Below are 23,853 nucleotides of genomic sequence, written 5' to 3'. Positions count from 1 at the left end.
TAAATCCCCTTAAAGCGTTTTCCTTTATTTGCTGCCCTTCTAATTAAACTCAATTTAAACTCCACATTCACAGACGAACCGACAGATTCAGAGGGAAAGTCGAGCAAAATCAGAGCCGATCCTGGTGAAAAACATGGAGTCTGACTTTGGTCTGTGGCTCCCAGAGTTTGGTAGAAACTATATTTACATTTACTGGAGCTACATTTCTAAAACTATATAACTTTAGGAGTATTTTTACTATGCTGTACTTTTTACTTGAGTAATTTTATTATGAAGTATTTCTACTCGAGTAAAATTTCTGGATTTTCTCCCCACTGAATGGAAAACAAACACGTTTTAACCAAAGACACAGACACACACCTGCAGTTTCTGTTAAAAGTTTAATCAGTTTTTTATTGAAAGAAACTGATTTGGAAAAATGATTTTGCCTGATTTGGTTATTTTTTGTTACTTTATGAATTATCATCATTTTCATCCTTAAAATACAAAGATTTTTAATTAACTTCATATTTTGTTCCATCTGGTAATGTAATTTTAGATATTAAATGATTGATAATTTGATTAGTTACACTGCAAAAATACAAAATCCTGGTGTAGTGTCTAGCGTAAATATCTTCGTTAACTTGAGTAAGTCAAAATTAACTTAAAAGTAACTTCAGCGAGATATATGAGCTTATTCTTAGTAAATAAATTCTTAATTCTGATGAAAAAGTTCTAGTTTTATTGGCAGATTATTTTACTAATGAAAAAAATGTTTTCTTATAAGTGAAATAATCAGCCAACTAGAACTGGGTTGCTAGGCGACGGGCTGAGCTTGGCTGGCGTTGCTAGGTAACGACTGTGAAATAAGTGACATAATCTGCCAGTAGAATTTTTGTAACAAAATTAAGGCGTTATTAACTTAAAACAAGCTCATATAGCTCGCTGAAAAGTTACTTTATGTTCGTTAAATCTTATTTCAAGTGTACTAAGATATTTGCACAAAAACTAGACCAAATTTACTTGGTAGGATTTTGTGTTTTTGCAGTGTACTCAGTACTTGAGTAAACTTTTTATCAAATACTTTTTCACTCTTACTCGAGTATAATTTTTGGTTTGTCTGGTTGCGTAAAAGCAAATATTTCTAACAAATATGAAACAACAAGCGGTGGGTTTTCCTAACAGGGCCGCCTAGTTTCCAGCTGCTGAACAGAACATTACGGAGGCTGATCCGGTCCGGAGGGGCGGTCGGAGTAATCACCGGTCTGCAGAGCTAATGGAAGCTCACCGCGCTGTGGAAGGCGCAGTCACACTGACCGGCGCAGATAATGGCCACTTGGCCTTAAAAGTCTGATCTGAGCATAATCTGCAGTGTTGTTAAGTAGAGTGTGCATTATGCAGAGAGGCGCTTTCAGAATCCCATTACGCCTCTAATCCCTCCACGCCGCCTAATGCACCGCGCCGCCGCCGCGTCACAACCAGCACCACACATTTTATCTGTTTTCAGGACGGCCGCTCCGCTCTGATCGATGAACAGACAGGAGCGCTTCTGATCTACGGAAGAACTTTAGGGCCACAAAAAAGAAAAAAAAAGAATTCTGATTTTCTTTTTCTTTTTTTTTTTTTTTTTTACAAAATTCCGACTTTTTTCTCAAAATGTCGACTTTTCTGGAGAATTTTTACTATTTCAACACAATTTTGATGTTTTTCTCAAAATTTAAACTTTAATGTCAGAATTTTGGCTTTTTTCTCTGTGTATTTTTTTCTCAAAATTTTGGCTTTTTTTTCCTCAGAGATTTATGTTTCTTTTTCAGAAAAAAAGTCAGAAGTCTGCCCTTATTCTGAGATTTAAGACTTCAGTTTCACAGTCATTACTTTTTTTTAATTCTGACATTTTTTTACCTTAATCTCAGGATTTTAAATTTTTTCATAGAATTCTAATTATGTGTCAATCTATGTTTAAATCCAAATAAAGAGCTTAGGTGTATGTCAGTTATGTAGTTAGCATAGCATTACCTCCCTAAATTAATGGTCAGAGTCATTTTTTCCCAAAACTGACAAGAAAAAACTGGCAAGAAAAAAAGAAAGAAATTGCTTTAGGACGGTGACGGTAATTTGCTTGTTGTTGGAATTGTTAATCTGCACTTTATCTACACTGAAAAAGTGTTGCAAAGAGTTTTAAGGCTAGATTTTCCTGATGGTACATAAACAATTTCAACAAAACAGTATTTATTTCCAGTGGCCCTAATGTTCTTCCATACTGCTCAGTTCCGACTCAGGTAAGTAACCGTTGGGCTCCGTGAGGCCCAAATGTCGGTTCTCATTAGTGTGTTATACTTACGCAGGTAAACATTGTTTGGACTCTTATCCACTGAGACGCTGCAGATTGGGTCGGCGGAGGCCGCAGGCGTCTGCATCCAAACGGAGTAATGGCCTCCTTCCTTATACGTTCGACTCCATCTGCAGCCACAACACAGACAGACAAATTTCCCTGAAAAGCTTTTATCTGATGCCGTTTTTCTGTAAAAGCCGCCTGCTGTTTTTCTCATCAAAACAGTGCAAAGAAAAAAAAATGTGTTAATGGATTCAGATTCACCTGTGAAGCTCAGGAGCTCCACCTGGTGGCAGAACAATGAAAAACACCAATTCCAGATTCTTCAAAAATGTTACAAACTTCAGTTTATATTGGTAAAACCACATCATGATCATTTTTAATTAAAAGATTCATCTAACAAATGGATAAAGTCAGGCATGAAATAAAATATTTCAGTCAAAAACTCACATTTACTGCTTATTATTCAAACTAATATTTTAAAATAAAAAAGTGACAGTTTAATCTGTGTATTAATTTGATTTGAATGCACAGGAACAAGGCATGTTTTATAGTTCATTCACTCTCCAGGATACTCAGCAAATGTATGTAAACTTTTGAACTGAAGGCAAGTTACGAAAAAACCTAAATAGAAATCATTTTGGTAATTCTAACTAAACTAAAACAATAAAAGTTTGGTTTGATTTAACTTCAGACAGACAGTGTGAAAAAACTTTATGTGTCTTTTTATTCTTATTTGTTATTTTTTTTATAAAAAAAAAACAACAACACAACATTGAAGATCAAAAAAGTATTTATAAAAATATCCTGGAGAAGTTGACTGCAGCTCAACATCGTTTTAGATCAATATGTCTTTAAATAACTGCATAACTTCCCTAAAATGTAAAAATATTCCAATGTTTTAGTATTTGTCACCTGATTAAATGTAAAAAAAGCTAAAACTTTAGCAGCGCAGCATAAATCTCCTGATTGTCTCCAGTTTCAGGAACAGAAACATGGATTACATGTTGCTATTGATCCGGAGCTGCGATGACAGACCGGCTGTCACTCTGACGGGTTTTTCTCTCACCGGGGGAAAGCAAATCAATCGTCTGGGTAGAGACCTCAGCATTGATCACAGAAGAACAAAGACCAGAAAAATAAAGGCGATTATGGGAGTAAATCCATCCCCAAAAGCACGGCTGAGTTTATAAAGATGGAAAATGTCTCTGTTCTTCGGTTGCTTTCAGGTTTTAATGAACCATTTTCATCAATATTAGCATGTCGGCTCTTATTAACCCCCGAAAGCTTCCTGATCAATAACCTCAGAGATTTCAGAGACGACGTCACTCAGCTCCCAAAAGCAGGTCACGGTTTCTCAAACAGGCCAGTAAATAATCCCGCAGGATGCTGATGCCACCATTTGTAAGCTAGCAGCAGAAATGGTGAGTGTTAGCGAAGCTAGCAGCTGGTTTTCACCTGCAGAGCGCTGAGTTCCTGGTCTGCGGCTCAACCTGCAGCGTCAGGGCGAATTTAGTGCTGATTACTGCAGACGCATTGTTGTTGTTGGGCTTCACGGTGACCAGCTGCTGCTTCAAACACTGCAACATTAAAAACAGGCAAAAATGTTAATTTAAACAACTAAATACGTCTCCACATTACACAAAGTTAAATGTGACGCATAATTACAGAAAATATGAACAAAAAGAAAATAAATTACACATAATTTGGGATTAAAACAGAAATAATTTGGGTTATTTACCTTATCATAAGAGAAAAAGATATCTTATTTTCACAGCTTCAAACTAAATATTTAGTTAGCTAAACAGAATATTTAGTTTGAAGTTAAATATTTAGCTTGCCAACTAAGATTTTAGATTGCAAATTAAATATTTAGTTTAGTTAGCTTGCTTGCTAAATATTTAATTAAAAACTAGCTTATTTAGCTGGCTTTTGTCAACTAGAATATCAGCTAAATATTTAGTTTGAAGCAAAATAATAAAATTGTAAACTAAATATTTAGCTTATTTAGTTTACCAACTAAATATTTAGTTATCAAGTCAAGTTCTTACCTTAATAACCAAATAAAATGCTAAATATAGCCTTAGCCTGACACGATTAGATTTAGATTATAAACAAAAACATTTTTTTGAATTAAAGATAGTAAACTAAATATTTAGTTATGTTAGCTCGTTAATTTGATATTCAATTCATAAGCTAAATGTCAAGCTTAGTTAGCAGGCTAACTAAATATTTAGTTTGTAAACCAAATATTTAGCTTACTCGTCATTTTTTGTGAGCGAGATTTAGCATCAACGTAAAGATTTAGTTTGTAGCCAACTTTTTAGTTTGTTATGAAGTAATTTTCCGTTACCTTGTAGCAGTAATCTGAGGTGTAGAAAACACGGACCGGTTCTGTTAGCTTGTTGTGAAACGTGAGCAGAGCCTGGTCCATTTTCAGAGGAAGTCCTGCAGAGATTCGATCCTGATTTATAGACTCCATATGGATCGATGATCCATATGAATCCATATCGTTTTTATGATCCATAAAAACGATATGGATCCACAAAGGCGTTTCACATCACAACACGTTTCAGACGAACAACTGGAGGAAAACAGAAAATATGCGACATAAATCAGACTGAGCCAAACGTCACTCATCGTCCTCTGGAAATACAGAATAAAACTCCTCATTTTTGATAATTCCTCCTCTGCTGCAGGTAACCAGGGGTAAAAATAACAGGGCTGCAAAGCGCAGCCTGCTGGAATGCATGTCGCTTCTTGGAAACTATCTGTCCTTCTGCTCATCTTTACAGCTCTCCCACCTGCGTAAAACCCGGTCAAAGGTCAAAAAGGTGTTTTCTTTTCTGCTTGGAGTCATATATCCGGCTAATGTATCGTTATAAATTACGAAATGGACGGATGATAGAAACTCTAAAGTTTATTATGGTTTTAGAGGCGTTTATATGCATTTCTTAACCCAGAGGTTCCCATATTTTTCCACGCCATGACCACCAAATAGCATTAGCTTCGGGTCGGGACCCTCTTTGAAAACCCGCAGATAATGCTACAAAATACCCAACGAAACATCAATTTTTAGAATATTTTTCTTACTTTTATTTATTATTCAATGTCCCCCGCAGGCGGGCAGCTGGACGGTTCCTTGGGTCTTTTTCTTGTCGGTAAACTTGTGTCCATTTCGCACTTGCTTGCTATGCTAACTATGCTAGCAGTCCAGTCATAAAGATGAGTGTGGTAAATAACTTTTCAATAAATTATTTTAACTTAATAATGACTGTACACTAGAATAATTTTATGATAAAAATATATATAGTTAAAACTGTATTATTACAAATTGTATTAGTATTTTTATTTTTGTCATTTTTTCCCTCTTGTTTCCACCTTCCCTCTAGCGCCCTCTGGCGGCAGCCGTTTTAGAAAACATTGTCTGAACTCCGTCGTCTCCAGTTTTTGACCCAATCTCCTGAAATGCAGCCAACTGGTAAATGCTGATCCCAGTAACGTCTTCATTTCATTAACCAGTTCATTTCCTCCAGCTCTCCCAGTGACAGATGTGTTCACTGGGGCAAATCCCACTGGAGGAACCTGTTAACCTTTGGCCTTTGGAATGACCTTTCAGATCTGCTGATCTGCTCTCGGTTTCTGCATTCTTTAGTTTTTACATCTGTAGGTTTTTAGACTCAAATTTAATACATTATTCAAACCTAATGCTACCTTACAACTCAGTGTGATGGTTAATTCAAAATGTGACATTTTAATGTGAAAAATTAATGTTAGCGTAACAGAGTTACAAATGTGCTTTTTAAAAAAAATATTTCTAAATCATTTCATATTGAGAATTTGTGAATTTTATCTTATTCAGTTATTTTTATTTGCTGTTTTTGCCTGCGCGGATCGCCTTTCTGCTCGCTGCCTCGTTTGTGTCTCCTGGGCTTCCGTAGCTCGGTCCAGCCCTCACCGCTTCCCCCTTTTCCCTCAGCGGTGTTCCGCGCTGCTGTGGGTAAGTCCGAGGAAAGTTCGCTGCTGCGATATGCGTTTGTTTTCTGTACGGATGTTGTTGTTTATGTTGAAGTTTTACCATATGATGTTTATTGTTTGTTAGTGTGTTATTTTGCAGTTATAACCATCATTGTGGGTTTTTGAAACCAGTTTTATTATAATTTTCTTTTTTTATTTTGGCGCGAACAACCGGTGCTAATCCAGCACAGTTCGGTTGAGCATTGTTTTTATTCTCACATGTAGGCTGGAGCAGGGAGAGAGAGTTGAAGAGGATGTTGGTTTGTTTTTACTCTTCTCCCCCTGGTGTGTGTTTGTATTTTAAGTTGCACTTTTTATCTCTGTTTATTTAACGCTGTCCCACTATTGTGTTGCTGTGGCCTCCAGGTGGCGTTTTAGTCCTCTTGTTTTTAGTTTATGCTTTTTGTGAGGAGATTTCTTTTTTGTTGTTGACTTTTGTTGAATCTGAGAAAAAAAAATGTTAGTAGTCAGCGTTGTTCTGCGCTGCTGAGGTTGATTTGTTTTTACTCTTCTCAGAATAAAAGTTTTTATTGAAACCTGGTCGAATGACTTCTGGAGACTCATTGATACCACCCATTACATTTGATTTATTTCATTTACTGAAAATAGGGAATTTTATTCCTCAGAATACTGAATAGAAAGTCCATCTTTCCTGCTGCATTTTATTTTTTCCAAACTTACCCACACTGTCATAGTTTTCAATTATATTTAGTCCACAGAGTAACTTTTAGTGTTTCTACAGAGGGCCAAAAGTGCCACAACATAATAAACAAATGTTAAAACTTTATTTATATATAATGTATATTTATTTACTTAATGTACACATATATTTATTTAATTTACCTTTGGGATTTATAACATATTTTTGAATTTGAATAACTGGATAAAAATGGTGGTATATTCATATGAGCACTTTCTAATTAATTTACTAATTTTAAACAATATTTAACACTCGGTCAACTAAATCATCACATTTAATTACTAAATAAATATAATAATGAATAAATTAATATATTAAATAAAAACATTTACAAATTTCTGGCACTAAAGTTGCCAGAAATTTGATTTATACATCTAATTAAATATGGATAGTTAAAATAATCTAAATTCCTCATATGTTAATGGCAGATATGGGTATTCTGTCTCTGTCCGTTATTAAACATGGTCTAACATCTGATTGGTTGACCTGTAGAATTTGGTCCAATTCAGACCAATCATCTTGACAAGAGATGGTTTAGCCCCGCCCACTTTTACACCAATGGTTACAGATGAAGTTACGTTCTGTTGGGTCTAGAAAAAACATTGTAAATGACAAAAATCAATACTTTTATTGACATTTAATTTTTTTTCTCCTTTGTTCAACTAAATATGTATTTATTTTCTGTTTTAGTAGCTTTTTATGCACTATTTGGAGCTGATTTGTGTGTGATTTCCCTGCATTTTATTGAACATTAACCTTAGCTTCACTGTTTGTACAGAATATTGATTATTTTTAGTGAGTCCAGGAAGCAGAGTGTCATCACAGAGCAAACAGCAGCTGGCCCCACGCATGCCTGGTGCAGCAGACGCGTGTTTATGATTAAACCTGCGGCTGGACTCGCCTCTGTCTGGGATGATTTCTGCTCAGGCTTCAGCAGAGACGGCCTCTCAGGACCCCCAGCTGTCTGTTCAGATGGATTAGGTCCAGCTGCAGTCAGCGGCTCCCGCAGCAGAGCTTCCTCTCTTCCAGCATGGTGAGTACGGCAACCTGTTGCTTCACCTCCGACGTTTTTACACCACAACGAACAGGAATGTGCGGGATTTATGCAGAAATGCGCAGGTTTATCCCGACTGTCCGCTGAGTTTGCGTGTTGGAGCCAGAGGGGATTTGTTTGTGAGCTGATGATGTTACTGATTGAGCAGATTACATTGTTGCTATGATACCTGATGATGTCACAGCGCAGATCCAAAGAAACATCTGCTTGGTTCAAACAGCTGACTAAAATCATGTGACTTTGAATAAATAGCTAAAAACTAAAATAGAAATGACCAAATGTATGCAGACAATCCCCTCAACCAACAGAAAACACATTTAAATAATCAGATTTTTTTTTTAAAGCAGGAATGCGGCGGCTTATCGTTTCCAGATGGACGCGTTTTCAGCCAATCAGTGTTTGTGTTTGAGAAGCTGCCCCTCTCCCCACCCGCAGCGGCGAGTAAAAGCCTCTGCAGGCAGAGACAGAGGGGCAAGAGGAGCATATTTATAACAAAAAAATCAAAAAATCAAGGAAAATTCACAGTAAAATAAGGAAACTTTCTGAGCTCCAAACGTCAAAAACTATCTAGAAAAAAAACGATAAATTTGAGATTAATTTTAAACATTTTCTACAAAAAATGGAAATTTCCAGAGTTGGAAAAGTGAAATATTTTCAGTTTCTGAAACCCAGAAAATTTCTACTAAAAAAACAAGAAAATCAGAGTTTCAATAATTGAAAATTTGCTAGAAAAAATCTGAAATTTTTAGATTAATCTGAGAAATTTTCTAAAACAAACTTGGAAATTTGAATTTTAAAAATCAAATTTTCTAAAAATAAAAGACAAAGTAAGTTTCTGACTTTGAAAAGCTAAAAATTTGCTGGGGAAAAAAAAATAATTTTGAGATTAGTCTCAAAATTTCTGCATGGACATTTGAGTGTCAAAACATTTCTAGAAGAAACAAGAAAATATCTGAGCTCCAAAAGAAAATAATATTGACTAGAAATAAAAATTCCAGAAAATTTTTGATTTCTGAGTTTGAAAATTCAAAAATTTGCAAGGAAGAAAAAGTTTCAAAAGTCGAAAATTTTCAAAATTTGAAATGCAGAAAATTTCAAGGAAATATCTGAGCTCTCTCATGTTCCTGCCATGCTGCAGGCCGGTAAGATCCAGACTCTGAGCGAAGAGGAGCGCGCTCACCTGCTGCCGCTGCTGCGAAACGCCCAGTGGGTGGAGACGGTCGGCCGCGACGCCATCTACAAAGAATTCATTTTCAAAGACTTCAATCAGGTTTGTTCATCAAAGCCGCTTATGAACGCCGTCTGAACATGACTGCGTGACGCTTCCGCTCCGCCTGCAGGCTTTCGGGTTCATGTCCAGAGTGGCCTTACAAGCGGAGAAGATGGACCATCATCCCGAGTGGTTCAACGTTTACAACAAGGTACCAAACATCAGCTGAGGTTACATGTTGGTAGATATGTGCAAAAATTAATTAAATAACATTTTACTAATGTTTTAATAATATTGGACGTGTTAAAACCTCACATCCAACATTTAGGTACAAAAAAATAAAATTTATAGGAGGATCTCAATCATATGGAAGGCCATTGCTGCCACTCTGATGAAAAACAAAATCCAACTTGTTTCTTAATTATGACTAAGCGATGATGTAAATATGAGATTATCCCATAATTACATGCTTATCAGTTTAAATTACTGGTTCAACTTGATCACTTAAATTAGATTTGTCAGTAGCTGCGTTTCCAAAAATATGCACAAAATGTTGCTAATGTTATTTGTAATTTTGTAATTGCATTGCTTCCATTAAATAAGAATTAATAAATTTGTTCACGTGATAAGTCATAAAAAAACATGTGGCACCATCATCCTCCAACTACTTCCTGTCATCTTCTTTGTTGTTTCTGCCAGTAGTAAGATCCGGTTGTTTATCATGTGACTCGTGATGTGAAAAAAGTGTTTCCATTGCAGTTTTCTGAAATAAAACAATTTCCATACTAAAACAACCCACCTAATTAACTGTCTCCATTGACCATAATTGTACAAATTGGAATTACAAAAATAAAATTGCTTGATAAACCGATGCCAAAAAAAATCATTTTTGATAAAGTTATTGCCCTGCTGTGAAGTGCCAACATTTATTTTGCAAAACTGCAAACATTTTACACATCACAAGAGTCGCATGATCAACAACAGGATGTTACTACTGGCAGAAACGACAAAGACGACAAAGAGGACTTGGTAGGAGGAGGATGGCGTAGCGGGTTTTTTAATGACTTATTGCGTGAACAAACTAATTCAGTAATTGTGTTTATTTAATAGAAACACTCCAATTGCAAAATTGTGTTTTTTGACATTAGCAAAATAGCGGTAAAGGTTTGCAACACATTTATAATGGAAAAACAGTGACTCTAGTGCAAAGAGTGAGTTTCTTTTAAATGGTTATGTTTCCATTAAGCAAATGTATGTTTGTATTTCCAATTTGTGTATTTACATGGTCTTTAGAAACTGAGCTAGCATTGAGTGTGGCGGTTCTTTTTTATCCCTGCAGGTCCAGATTACACTCAGCACCCACGACTGCGGCGGATTGTCTCAGCGCGACATCACTTTGGCCACCTTCATCGACCAGGCCTCCCTGATGTGATGCTGCTTTAACTGAGAAACATCGATCGGATTTCAAACGCAGAAAGCAGATTACTCCCAGTTCTCTGTGAAAAAGAAAAATATGTAGCCGATTGAAACTGAGAAAACAGAATCAGGTTTACGTTACGTTAGAATTTGACTAATTCCAGCAGTCGTGATCCATTCCAGTCAGTGTCGCAGAAAAAACAGTGATTTGTTGTGCCTGTTTTTTGTATTACGGTACTAAAATGTTAGCTTGCATTTGTGACCTGATGAGGCTAAATAATGACCAAGACGCCATTTTATCAGGGTGATTTATGTATCTTATAAGGTAGAAAAGTTCTGACTCAATCTCGTTGAGAGTTCAAGAGAGAAAGGGGAAAAAAACAACCTTATTTCAGTTTTTGGGCTTTAAAATAAAGAAAAACAAAAAACATTTGGCCGAAGAAGTATTGGTACATTTTCTCCTGTGGAAAATGATGCAAAGAAAATGGATAATACAAGGAAAATAGATATAAAAAGAATATTACTGTAACTTTTTGTCATTTTGCCCATCATCCATGACAGACACAAAGGGCTAGCTAGCTAGCAAGGCTATATTAGCAGCTAGTTAGCACTAGCTTCAACCCAAGAAAATGGACAGAAGAAAACTAAGACAAAAGAAAACTACAAGCAAGACTAAAATTAACTTTTATAAAAATATGATTTTTACATATTAAAATTGTCACCATGTTGTGACAGTTTGTTACAAAATTTAAGATTTATGATAAACGTATTAAAAGACAACATACATTATTTTAATGAGCCAAAGACAGGGAGGCCAAAACGAGCTAAATTTAACTACTAGGCCACAAAGTTGATTAAATTAAAACTGCAAGATATAGTTTGATTTTTTTTTTATTGTTTTACCTGCTCAAAAATAAACATTTTTAGTAAATCTATATCTTTAAATATCAAAACCAAAAATGGCTTCAGACTGTTGACTTATTAAAAGAAAAACAGACATTTTCCCAAATATTTGACATGTTGTTAAGGGCCAGACAAAATCATTTGAAGGGCCACAAATGGCCCCCCGCCCACACTTTGGCCCCAAATCTTTATACTAGTGTGTCCTTATTCGAGTTATTTTAACATTTTATTTGAACTACTTGTAAACCCATACTACTAAATACAATCATTTAATGAGAATAAAGGGCAGACTGTTTATTTTCTGTGGAAAAAAGGCATTAGAGTAAAAGTTACAGCAAAAAGTCTTTATGGAAAGACTCGTTCAGAGTCGTTTGTTAGTCTTTATGTTGTTCACTGAGCCTCTGGCTGGACTCAGTTTATAGGTTTAACAGGCAGATGTGATGTAAATGTTACTGGACTGAACGATGATTCAACACATCAGGCACTGAATAAAACATGGAGGAAAAAAACAACAAAACCAAGTACATTCATGTGTAATTGAGTAAAAACGCTGAAAACAAAAAAAAGGCTTGAATGTTGATTAGAAAGTGGTTAAAAGTTTTTATGACGGCGCATTACGGCCACTGTAGAAAGAAAGGAGACAAAGGAGCAAATTTCTGCCATAAAACTTTTAAAAAAAAAATTTGATTAAATTTCAAATTTTCCAGAAAAAAAAATAGAAATTTATGAGGTCCAAAATTTATAAAAAATAAAATCTCAGAATTGTTTTTAGAAAGATAAAAAATTATTTAAATTGGGACATTTTAAATTTTTGAAACTCAAATTAAAAAAAGTGGAGAATTAACAAAATTCAGAAAGTTTTCAAGTTTTTCCTAGAAAATCACTGAGATTAATTTCATTATCTTTTTTCCTAGCAAATTTTCCACTTTTGAAACTCAGAAATTTCCATTTTTCCTAGAAAATTTCTGTGAATAAGCTCAAACTTTGTTAGTTTTTTTACTAATTTTTCTCTCGTTGATGGTCCTAATACGCCGCCGTATATTTTAAATCATTATTATTATGTGGCTGATTTAAACACCAACAGAGGAGATTCTCCCTTTTTCGCACCACTTCGCACAAGAAAAACGTATATTGCACAAAACTACTTTAACCGCATCAGGACAACACACGAGTCAGAGACAAAGTGATTTACAGTTTGCTTCGTTAACCTTTAAGGAACTGTCTACATTTCCGGAAACGTCCTCCCAACCGCCTGGTCTGCGGGTCTGAAACCGTGTCAACATGGCGGCCTGATAAACTCCCAGTGTTGTGTGGAAATCTGTCAGCCTGCTGGATGAGGCGAGTACAAACTGAGGTAGATTCAATTAGGACACAAATTAGCACAAGACTAAACACAGAGTAGAAACCACTGAGAAGGAAACAGACCAAGAGTTGAAACTTCAGTCTGTTAGGAAGAAACCTGAAATCTGATTGAATCTGGATATTAATGCCCCTCGTCTCCTTTACGGCCAAGCATCAAAACTCTGGGAACAAATGAACTCCTCATGCAGGCAGAGCCAACAGTCAGACCGAGGTTTTCAGAGACCTGCAGCACAACGCCGTGTTACGGCCGTCACAGGAAAAATAAAGGAGTAAATTCCCACCAAAAATCTCCAAAACTTTCAGATCAATATCAGAAATTTTCTAGAAAATACACGGAAATTTCTGGTATTGAAAAGTCAAATATTTGTTAGATAAAAACCCAAATTTCGAGATTAACATAAGAAATTTTCCAGCAAAAACAAATTTCTAGGTTTCAAAAGTTAATTTTTTTTTGACTATTATACATTTTCTAAGTTTCAAGAATTGGGATTTTTCAACTTTTGGACAATTTTGAATTTGAAAAATTTAAAATTTGCACACGCAAAAAAAAAATTTAGACTAATTGCTGAAATGTTCTGGAAAAATAACCCTGAAATTTGTCAGTTTCAAAGATCGAAAATATAAAATTTTTGAAACAGAAATTTCCAAGCGTTTTCAGGGAAAAAAAGAGATTAATCTAAAAGTTTTTGAGTCGTTTGTAGCATATTTTAGTCTTTTCAAAAGTTTTTTTCTTGACAATTTCTGAGATAAATCTAAAAATTGGAACAATTTCTATCAAATACTCAAGTTTTGAAACATAAATGTTCTTATTTTTTCTACAAAATATTTCTGATTAGTCTCAAAATTAATCCGAATATTTGCTAGCTTTTTCTTGCAAATTTTTGACTTTTGAAAATGTTCTACTCTTCAAAAGTGAAAAAATTTTAATTTTTGAAACTCGGAAATTTGAGAGTTTTCTAACAAATTTTTCACTTTTAGTCACTTTTAAATGTTCAAATTTTTTTCTAGGAAATTTCTTAGTTTTTTGGTGGATTTGAAAGGCCGCCGGACTGCAGAGCTCTTTGCACCGACAAGACCAAATGAAATACATGCTGCATGTTGAGGCAGAAATATTGCTGCAGTTCTAACGTTTTCACGCTAGAGGGCAGCACAGCAGCTCTAACAGTGGTTTGAAGTGTTGCTGAAAGAAGCCGAAATGTTCAGACAAAAATAAAAACAATGAAAACAGAAGAAAAACTGAATTGTTTCGTTATAGTTTAAACACAGGTGCATCTCAAAATATCAAAAACTTCTGAAATTTCCACCATTTCCACTGTTAACGTGTTTATATTGATGATTATAGCAGAAATCTAATGAAAACCAAAGATAAAAGTCTCTTAGAAATTACTCTACAAGTCCAATAACATCAAAATATCAGCAGGGCTGCATACAAGCAAAGTTAATGGAAAGTTAACTGGAAGAAAAAACTGTGGGCTTCCTCAGGACTGCTACTTCCTGATCCCCTCCATGCCATGCTGCATTGATGCAGTAGTTTCCTAGAATGTAATATTCTAATCTTGAGAGAAGAAGGCTTTTAGATTTTCATTAGATTGAATGAATAATCACAGAAATGATCAGAAATAAACATTGAAATCAACAGATTAATTTTATGATGTTTTTTTGATTTCTTGAGATGCACCAGTAGAACATGTCAAGATTAACAAATGAAAACTGTCACTGAAATGAATGGAAGATAAAATAACACACACACACACACACACACACACACACACAGTCCGATGGCATTGTTAAAATCAAGTTAAAGGTTCTGGTGGACCCAGGAAAGTCCAGTTTCCCTCTGGGTTCAGCTTAGCGATGATGGCTTCTTCTCTCTCTCTGCAGACGTTCTCAGTGCAGTTTTAAATAAGGCAACCGTTGAGCGATTTAACAAGGAGCGCATTGACCTTGAAATCGGGTTCAAGGACGTGGAGAGTTAAACTTTAGTGGGCTTTGCCGTTGCCGTTCATGTGGCTGACATTGGATTTCGGTACCTCGGTGCTGTAGAGGCAGTCCAGGAACCCTCTGGAGATCTCCGTCACCAGGGACCGGTCCGGGATGGACTGGGCCATGCCGTAGATCGCCCCCTGGAGGGGAGAGGGAGAGCGATCAGACAAACCCAAACTCATCATTCAGTCCAGATGACAGACAAGATGGCTCCGCCCACGCTGAGTTTCACTCAGGAAGAGCAACCCTCCGACAAACTACCGCTGGAAAAGGCTGTGATCCTCACAGCGATTCAGAAAGAGTCATACATTAGGTTTGTATGGAAGACAACTTGTGCCACTTGGAGAAAAAAGGGAATTTACTTTTCCTATTATCAAAATTTTGACTTTTTTCCCCCCAGAATGTACCTTTTTTTTCTCAACATTTTGGCTTTGGTTTCTCAGAAGTTTGGCTTTTTCTCTTTATCATTTTATTCTGCTCAGTTTCAGAATGAGATGTTTTAGGGCATCTTGTTACTTTAAATCCAAATAAGCTGCTGCTAGCCACGCCCCCAACTCGACATTTACAAATACACTTGAAAATGGCTACAAACAAATACGTAATTATACAGCTGTACATCTTTGAAAAGCAGAAGTGGAGCCTCCTGCACAACCAACTGGAATCCAGCAAGTGGTTCCTGGAAGGTAATTCAACAACAAAACACTCGTCTTTTCCAGCATATATAGTGGTAAAACCAGCTGACCAAACATGCTGGAGCTCAGCTTGGGTTGCTAGGTAATGTTACATTCAAAAGGTTCCCAGAATGGCTCATTTCTGAGACACCAAAAAACATTAACTTATTGCCAAAAACAGCTGGGTGGTTTCTTAAGGTGCTTGGGTTGTTTTTAGAAGCAGTAAAAATCCAAATCACCAACTCACCATTCCTGTGGTTTTCTCACTGGGGTTCTTCATGATGATGGCGACCTGCTCTTTAACTTCCCGAATGAACCGATCAGCGACGCCAGGATGGGTGTGCAGCACCGTGCAGCAGAGGTGGATGCTGCAAAGGAAGAAACGACGCTGTAAACACTGAAACTACCAGCATGGTTGGAACGTACGGAAGCTCAGAAAGGACGAGAATTACACCACTTGGCCTCCAACTAAAGAACATCAGCTTAATGTTTGCAGAGGTGGGAAATGTATCCAAAAATGTTATTTAAGTGAAAGTAGTACTGCTTCAACATATTTTTATTCAAGTCCGCTCATTTTTTATCATGAGAGGAATCTTGTTTATCCAGTTTTTACATTAGTTTCCTGTTAAATTCATAGATGATTTACTCTGCAGCTGACAGAGTTTCCCCCATCCGTCACTTTCTGTCACCCTGCATACTTTCATTTCTGACTCGGCTTTTAGTTAAAGTTATTGTGAGGAGACATGCTGGTGATTTTTGTTTATTATTCATTTCAAACAGGTTTTTAAAAACAAAGACGGTATTAATGCCAGTAACTTTCTGCGTATTTGTTTTTGTGTCCCCTTAGAAAGTACCTCAGTATCAGTTCTTCTGTTTATTGTTTCAATTAGTGGCTGGATTCAATAAAAAATAATTTAACTAATTGCAGGGTCTGTAAATAATTTATCAACAAAATAAGCAACATTTTCAATTCAGAAACCATTTTGAATTGAAAAATTCAAAATGGTTTTGCTGCTTAAAATACTGAATTAATAGACATTTTAGCACAAAAACCATTAAATTTCTGTTTAATTTGTTATTGGTGCAAAGTAAATTCGATTCAGAAACAATTTACTTGGATATATATTTTTAAAGTTAATAAAATTTATTTTTTCAAAATAAAAATACACTAGAACCAAAGTTTCTCTGTTAATCTGTGGATTATTTCTGGACAATATTTCAAAATTCAAATAAAAAATAAAAGGGAAATCAAAAGTTGTAATTCAATGAGTTATTGAAGCTCTCCTGTAGCAGTCTGTATTACAGTGAATTTCAAGAAGCCTCTGAATGAAGACTATTTTTCATCATTTTCTTGATTTTATGTTTTTCCAACCTAATCTCCAGAGATGATTTCATCCTCCTGACTCAGAAATTTGTAGTTTTTTTCTCTAAATTTCCCGCTTTCCCCTCATCCAACCTGGACGGAAACTGCAGCGTGTTCAGGTTCCAGCCCTTTGACGTCAGCGCATTCGAAAGGCGGAAGATGTCGAAGTCCTCGGAGCCGATGGCCACCACGGACACCTCCGGGTTCCCGAACACAAATACTCCCTTTATTTTTCTAATCCTGTCCAAAACAAAAACAGAAAACCAACAGACGTTAGCATGGTGCGCTGCTGCGTCGGTTCAGCGCCGGCTGCACGCGGCCGTCTCACTCGTTTCTGATCTTGCGCGCCGTGCCGATGATCTTCTTGGTGGCCTCCACGTAGCCGCTCTCTCCCATGTACATCATGGTGGCCCAGCAGGCGGCGATGATTCCTCCGGGCCTGGAGCCCGCCACAGACGGCGAGGCGTAGATCCCCCCCTGCCAGTCTGGAGCCACGAAGTACTGGTACTGACGGTACTTTTTATCGCTGTAGAGGATCACAGAGGAGCCTTTGGGCGCGTAGCCGTACTGGAGAGAAAAGGAGGTGGAAAGAAAAAAGCTACATGAGACTTTGTGACTTTATTTAAACCAGAGCTGTCCGAAGTTTGTGCCAAAATTACATTCAGAGAACCACTTTTCTATTTCTACTAAAACTTGAAAGGTTCAACTTTTAATATATTTTGTTAATATATTAACAAATGTTAATATAGACAATATTTTTACAAAAATAAGCTAAATCAAAATTTTTTAGAAAGGGAATCTGTAAACTATTGTTGATCCAAAAAGGTTTCTGTATTCCAAAGCTTTTTTGGGGTTTATTTCCCTTGTTTCTTTTTTCTTTTTACATTTAGAAAAAAAAAAGTTTGGGCAGAGTTTGCTGGTTTTAGCAAAATGTAATCAATGAAAACAGAAAGATTTTACTAAAACAAAAATAAGTTGTCTTGTACATAAATAAATGTTGTTTAAAAAGATTTTATTTGTGTTAAAATCTCAAATTAATCACAAATTTGCTCCATTATTTAATTGTTGACTGAAACATGAAAAAGTGCACTGGGAATTTTTTTCATTTATAAAATGGGAAAATGTCTTGTCATTAGAGAAACAATCTGCCAATGGAACTAGAAGTCAGTTGCTAGGTAACGGGCTGGGCTTGGCTGGCGTTGCTAGGTAACGGGCTGGGCTTGGCTGGCGTTGCTAGGTAACGGCCTAGAGCCCATTGACTGTGAAATAACTGAAATAATCTGCCAAAAGAACTAGCACTTTTTCATCAATATTAAGGAATTATTTATTTAAAACAAGTTTCTATTTCTGAAAAGTTACTTCTAAGTTAGTTTTGTCTTATTTCAAATACTCTAAGATATTTATGTGAGAAAATAGGCCAAAAATACTGTGTAAGATTTAGTATTTCTACAGTGCCTGCTCTGTGTGGGATCCAACTCTGGTCTCTAGTTAATCACGTTCCTTACCTTGTGGGTGTCTGCAGAGATGCTGGTAACTCCCTTCACTCTGAAGTCAAACGGGGTGAGTGAGTAACCAGCTTTTTGCATGAAAACAATGAGGAACCCGCCCAAACAGGCATCCACATGCAGTGGGATGTCATAGCGCACCGCCAGCTGCAACACAGCAAGGGAAAGTTTCAAAGAACGGACTTCCCCGTTTCTGTTTTTGGGCATATTGGGTTAGGAAATGTCTGGCCTCTGACCTTGGCTACTTCTTCAACCGGATCCATGATTCCATGTGGGAACTGGGGCGCCGAGCAGACAAGCATGGCTGTGTTTTTGCTGATGGCTCTCCTCATCGCCTTGGTGCAGAGAAAACAAAAGAAGAATAATGAACATTGAAAGCAGGAAACACTGAAAGGGAATAACACACACACACTCACCTTAACGTCAACCTTCATGGTCTTCTGGTCAAGAGGAATGTGGACAAGTTTCATCCCAAAGTAATGTGCTGCTTTGTCGAACGCTGCGTGGACGCTCACTGGAGCAAGACTGGAGATTAGGACAAAAAAACACCTCAGCACTTTCACTGGAACATACGGCTGAAACGATTAATCGCGATTAATCAGCTATTGAAATAATCAGCAACTAATTTAGTAATCGATTAATCGTTAAGTAGAGAATATAAACTAAAAAAAAGGTCATTTACTAACAGACCAATGCAATCAGAGCAGTAATTTGATTAATCGTCACAATAATTGATTGATTAATAGATAACTAAAGTAATTGTTAGCTGCAGCCCTACTGGAAACAAAAAGCCAGGTCTTCTGAAGCTCATCTTACATTTCAGGGAACGTCACGCCTCGCTCACAAGCCATGTCTCTGTACGCTTTGCAGGCCATCAGGATGCTCTCCGTTCCTCCAGAAGTGACCTGGGAAAAAGCCAACATGAAGATGCATCAAATTCAGCAAATCTTTCCTCAACGGCTTGTGGATTTCCTGAGATTATAAACATAATATTTTATTTGGAGTCTGAAGTCTGGGGTTTTACAGTTCCACAGGAGTTGGGTCCACCGTTGAACAGGGAGCAGGACATTCGGACAACCTCAGCTTCCATCTTCCTGACGCCAGGAAAGATGTCTGGGTGGAGAGGGTTGCTCCACGCAAAATCTCCATAAACCTGCGCAACAAAACATAAAATGGGAAAAAAAACTTAGAACAAAGTCACACAACTACCAACAAAAAAAGCTTTCAAGTGTAGCAGGGCTGAAACGATTAATCATGAAAAACCGATTAATCGCTGACTGCAGTATCCAGAGTAAAACAAGGCCATTTACTGAAAATGTTTATTCTCTTAATGAAAAAAGGATCTTAATTATTTTTTGTTTATTTGTATCAAAATCTAATAAAGCACTGGCACATTTTGCAGATTTTTTATTTAACCACTAAAGTCTTTATTATACAACATTTGAACTACAAAAACAACCAAATTCCTTTTTTAAACAAGAAAATAATAATTGTCTTGCCTCATACCTTCACCAGGAGTTTGGTCAGGGTTTCATCCCCCCAGTACACGGCACCGGAAACACACCCTTTGTCCCACTGAACCTCGTCTGGAAAACAAATATTTTAATTTAATTTTATATCTCATTCACTCAATAATATGACTGAATGAAATGGAGCAGAAGGAAGTAAAAACTTATATCTGCCCCCTACTGACATGACAATTAATCTCAGAGGACTACAAACATATTTCAAATGCACAAAAAATAAACAAAACAAGCAAAACAGCTGAACGCTGTGTCTCATTTTCTTTATACATTTACGATTTAGTGCATTAAGTTGACAACTTGATAAAACCAATGCTAGTTATCATCAGCAGGGAGATGGAGATGGGATCTTGGTCTATAAAGTCTTAATAAAGGAAAACATGAGAAATAATTAATTTTGCCCGCCAGGCTTATAAACCTGACAGATTCAACTCCACATTTCCTGACAAGACGTCAGAAACAAGCAGCTTTCTTGGGAACATAAATATCTCCCGATCCAAGCGGCTCATTGCAGCTGAATCACTTACTCAGCGTTTGATACTCTTTGATTTTTTCCATGACTTGGCTCTGAGTTAGCCCCTTAGTGGGCAGCTGCTGAGTGTAGCTCATGCCCTCCTTCAGCGTACACAGACTGTGGGACATGTCGTCCAGAGCCTTGTTCAGCTGCTTCTGAATCTGTTGCATTAAAAAAGAAAGACAGACATTTGTAATTGCAATAAAGTTGCTGAAGTCAGCAGAAGTAAAAGTGTGACTAGCTGAACTGAAGTAACCAGCTTATCATGAGTGCGTGATGCAAAGTGTGCCAAAGGTCCCATAGTGACTCACAGGAATCCCAGACAACAATCGGACCACAGAGGAGGAGCAGATCCACCACAGAACTTACATTGTCACCAACAAAGGGTATTTTTCTGATGAGTTGAAAGACTTGCTTCTTGATTCTGGAAGTGAGACCTGAACCGGAGACAAAGAGCAGCAGCTGTGGGTGAAAATTACAAGAAGCAATCGCAGCTGACTGTGACTAACACTGCATTCAGTTTGATGAAATCATCATTTTATTCTGCCAAGTGGGGGAATATTTTGGGGGTTTTCACCTCTACAAGCCTGAACAGCAGAAACGCCGAGTGGCTGTTAGTAGATGCAAAATGCCCTGAAATGAAATACCTAAACATTTCTGTTTTCAGGAACGGGAATGTCTTAAAACTAAAACCTTTCACTAACAAACAATAAATCAATTAATCGCATGATTAAAACAAGCTCAATAATTTCCATTTCCATGATTTATTGTTTTTTCTTTTCTTTTCTTCCTTTCTACCACAAGCTGGATGACAAGTCTTCTGTCTGGTGTTTGTTTATAGAGACTTCATAATTCACTTTATTTGTTGTTTCTATTGTTCAGTTTATTTATTTTTGGTTATTTAAAATGTCTTCCAGTTAAAGTGTTAAACGTTCATTAGAATTTAAAGTTTATTGATTTTTGAGAATATCTTCTTGCATTATTTTTCCATTATATTACTTGGAAATGGTCTCAAAACAACATTATCATTTATCACAATAACTTCTGGAAAAATTAATCGTCCATTAATCGTGTTTGTGTCCATGTGATGTTTGGTCGCCTTATTAGATCATTTAGAAGCAATAGGAATATTGTTTGTTTTAAGTAAAAATAACTAGATAATTTTAGATATTTTTATATTGTGTCAATACAATAAACTGTTTTTTCTTTTCTACTCCAAATTATTATAAATTGAAAGTACAATACCGACCCAAATAAGAACAAAAACTCTGATTACTCTGAAAATTATGTGAAAGTAAGGGTGGGCATTTATCGTAAAATATTTCTTACCATCATAAAAAAATGTATTGTTGTCTCAATAAATTTTAATTAATGATGTTAAATAAAAAGTAAAACTGAAAGCATTACTGGAAAATTAGATATTTTCTCCACTATTAGTTTCTTGAAAGTATTAATAAATATCAATAATTTAAAAAATACAACAGAATGCAGTTACTGTGTGCAGTATGGTGAAATAAATCTCACTTGTCCTAAAATGGGAGTGTTTAAGTATAAATAGCTTATTTTATCATCATTTTTATCGTTATCACAATAGTTTTACAAGATATCTCGATACAACTCAGAGTCCATGTCACCCATCCTTATGTGAAAGCAGCTGTAGCTCATTATTTAATTATTTCCAGGTGTGAAATATTACTTTCTCGCTGGAAGAGGAATCGTTTGAGCCAGAGAACCGCCAGCGTGGTGAGAACAGATGCTCCGATGATTTGCCACGGCTCCAGGTGGGAGCAGCGGGAGTTGAGCTGCCGCCGGCCTTCCTCCAGGTACAGCAGCAACATCTCCTTATACACCTCCAAGGCACTCTGAAAGGACAACACACGACTTATAATTCATTTTTTATTTATGTTTTATTACATTAAAATCGGCTCCATTCATTTAACTAATAACGTCCGCTTAGTCCTTCTTTTAGTGTTGTAGTTTGGCTGTCATCCACCAGGGGGCGCAGCTGGTTAAGGGGAGCCAGCAGTCTGTTAAAAACAAAGATGGCGGAGGCTCCTTAGAACGGGAAATTGTAACGGTCCAAATAGGGTTGCCACCCATCCCTTAAAATACGGAATCGTTCCGCATTTGGCTGTTAAACGATACGGGACGCGATTTGTTCCGTATTTCTATAAATGTCCGATAGACACGCCTATCACACACATATCAACACTAATTATAACAATAATGACCAAAATAAAACACAGGAAATATTAAGGTCAGCTAAATTCTCGTGGCAGGAGTTAAAGGACCCCTGAACGCTACGGACCGACGCTGTTGTCACGGTTGCCTAGAGACGGACATTGCGCAGCCGCGCTGAGCTGCTATCAACCCGGATCTTTTTAAAACGTCCTCAGCCCGATACTCCACCGTCCTTAGAAGTAAAACCTCTCGTATATATACAGAAGTGAGAGAGAAGACGCAAATCCCAGGCTGAATAATGTTAGTGAGAAAAAAGCAAAAGAAATGTGTTCGTCCTGGCGCAGTGTGCTACCAGACAGAATGGATCAGGAGAGGAACTGCAGACCCGTCAGAACCTAAAGAACCAGAAATCAGTATCTCTCAATCATCTCCTGAGGCTGATATGGTAGAACATTTTATTGTTGATTAAGTTTCTTATTGTGCTTTTAGTTGACTGTTATGAGTTGATTATTTGCTTAATATACAATAACATCAGCCAAAATAATATAAATGGTCATTTAGAGTACAAATCATACTGAGAGATTAACAGTAAATACATAAATATTTCCTACTTTAAAAAGATTTGACAGAAAACGCAGAAAGATTATTAAAAAGTAAAAGAAAACATGACGCCAATAAGCACCATTGATTTTGAGGCCTGTCTGCACTTCATGGAGCAAAATCATTAGGATTTTTCTGTTACAACTTAATGATTTTTTTAAATTCAGCATATTATTAAAAAAAAATTACCCCGTCCTACATCAGTACGAGTGAAGCTACAATCTCCAAACATAATAGTTTAAAAATATGATCATCACTGCATCAAAATTAGAAATAATTACTGTTATTACTGCTATTATCAATGCCATTGTCATTCTTTAATGAAGTTGTCAATCATTTGTGGCATATTGAAAGAATTTTAACATTAGAAATTATTCTTGCTTGCTAATAGCATGAATGCATTTACCAGTTATTCTAATTAAGAAAATATGTCACAACCAAGTTCATGTGAATAGTAATTTATGACGCCAGACAGTTGGGTGTATAAATAAGTTCATACTTCCACCCACTATTTGGAACTGTTTTTCTTTTGCTTCTTTG

The 23,853-nt window shown here is 36.5% G+C and overlaps 3 protein-coding genes across 3 annotated transcripts in view; 1 reads left to right on the top strand and 2 right to left on the bottom strand.

The window, feature by feature from the left end:
• Window positions 1-6,118, bottom strand: part of LOC106936322 (uncharacterized) — an 11,542-nt gene extending 5,424 nt beyond the window's left edge. The window contains exons 1-4 of the mRNA XM_015017222.1: window positions 4,952-6,118; window positions 4,665-4,759; window positions 3,770-3,891; window positions 2,321-2,439 (exon numbers count right to left, since the gene is read on the bottom strand). Coding sequence (XP_014872708.1) covers window positions 2,321-2,439; window positions 3,770-3,891; window positions 4,665-4,759; window positions 4,952-5,063 — 448 coding nt within the window. The 5' untranslated portion in view covers window positions 5,064-6,118. The remainder of the gene's footprint in view (window positions 1-2,320; window positions 2,440-3,769; window positions 3,892-4,664; window positions 4,760-4,951) is intronic.
• A 1,729-nt stretch (window positions 6,119-7,847) lies between these two features.
• On the top strand, window positions 7,848-11,890 carry pcbd1 (pterin-4 alpha-carbinolamine dehydratase/dimerization cofactor of hepatocyte nuclear factor 1 alpha). Its single transcript, XM_015017223.1, has 4 exons — window positions 7,848-8,061; window positions 9,221-9,352; window positions 9,423-9,503; window positions 10,632-11,890. The coding sequence occupies exons 1-4, from the start codon at window positions 8,059-8,061 to the stop codon at window positions 10,722-10,724; spliced, it is 309 nt and encodes a 102-aa protein (XP_014872709.1). The 5' UTR covers window positions 7,848-8,058; the 3' UTR covers window positions 10,725-11,890.
• Window positions 11,891-13,993: 2,103 nt separating this feature from the next.
• sgpl1 (sphingosine-1-phosphate lyase 1) overlaps window positions 13,994-23,853 on the bottom strand; it is a 16,766-nt gene continuing 6,906 nt past the window's right edge. Inside the window, exons 2-14 of the mRNA XM_015017221.1 lie at window positions 22,229-22,394; window positions 20,902-20,969; window positions 20,546-20,693; window positions 20,002-20,081; window positions 19,520-19,648; window positions 19,312-19,400; window positions 18,912-19,020; window positions 18,732-18,830; window positions 18,496-18,642; window positions 17,319-17,557; window positions 17,084-17,230; window positions 15,875-15,995; window positions 13,994-15,096 (exon numbers count right to left, since the gene is read on the bottom strand). Of these exons, the coding sequence (XP_014872707.1) occupies window positions 14,953-15,096; window positions 15,875-15,995; window positions 17,084-17,230; window positions 17,319-17,557; window positions 18,496-18,642; window positions 18,732-18,830; window positions 18,912-19,020; window positions 19,312-19,400; window positions 19,520-19,648; window positions 20,002-20,081; window positions 20,546-20,693; window positions 20,902-20,969; window positions 22,229-22,394 (1,686 nt within the window). The 3' untranslated portion in view covers window positions 13,994-14,952. The remainder of the gene's footprint in view (window positions 15,097-15,874; window positions 15,996-17,083; window positions 17,231-17,318; window positions 17,558-18,495; window positions 18,643-18,731; window positions 18,831-18,911; window positions 19,021-19,311; window positions 19,401-19,519; window positions 19,649-20,001; window positions 20,082-20,545; window positions 20,694-20,901; window positions 20,970-22,228; window positions 22,395-23,853) is intronic.

This window comes from Poecilia latipinna, unplaced genomic scaffold, assembly GCF_001443285.1.
Source record: "Poecilia latipinna isolate Pla-1442-1.1 unplaced genomic scaffold, P_latipinna-1.0 Scaffold2117, whole genome shotgun sequence".
Lineage (NCBI taxonomy): Eukaryota > Metazoa > Chordata > Actinopteri > Cyprinodontiformes > Poeciliidae > Poecilia > Poecilia latipinna.
The sequence above is the reverse complement of the archived record's forward strand: the minus strand, read 5'-3'. Positions and strand labels throughout refer to the sequence as shown.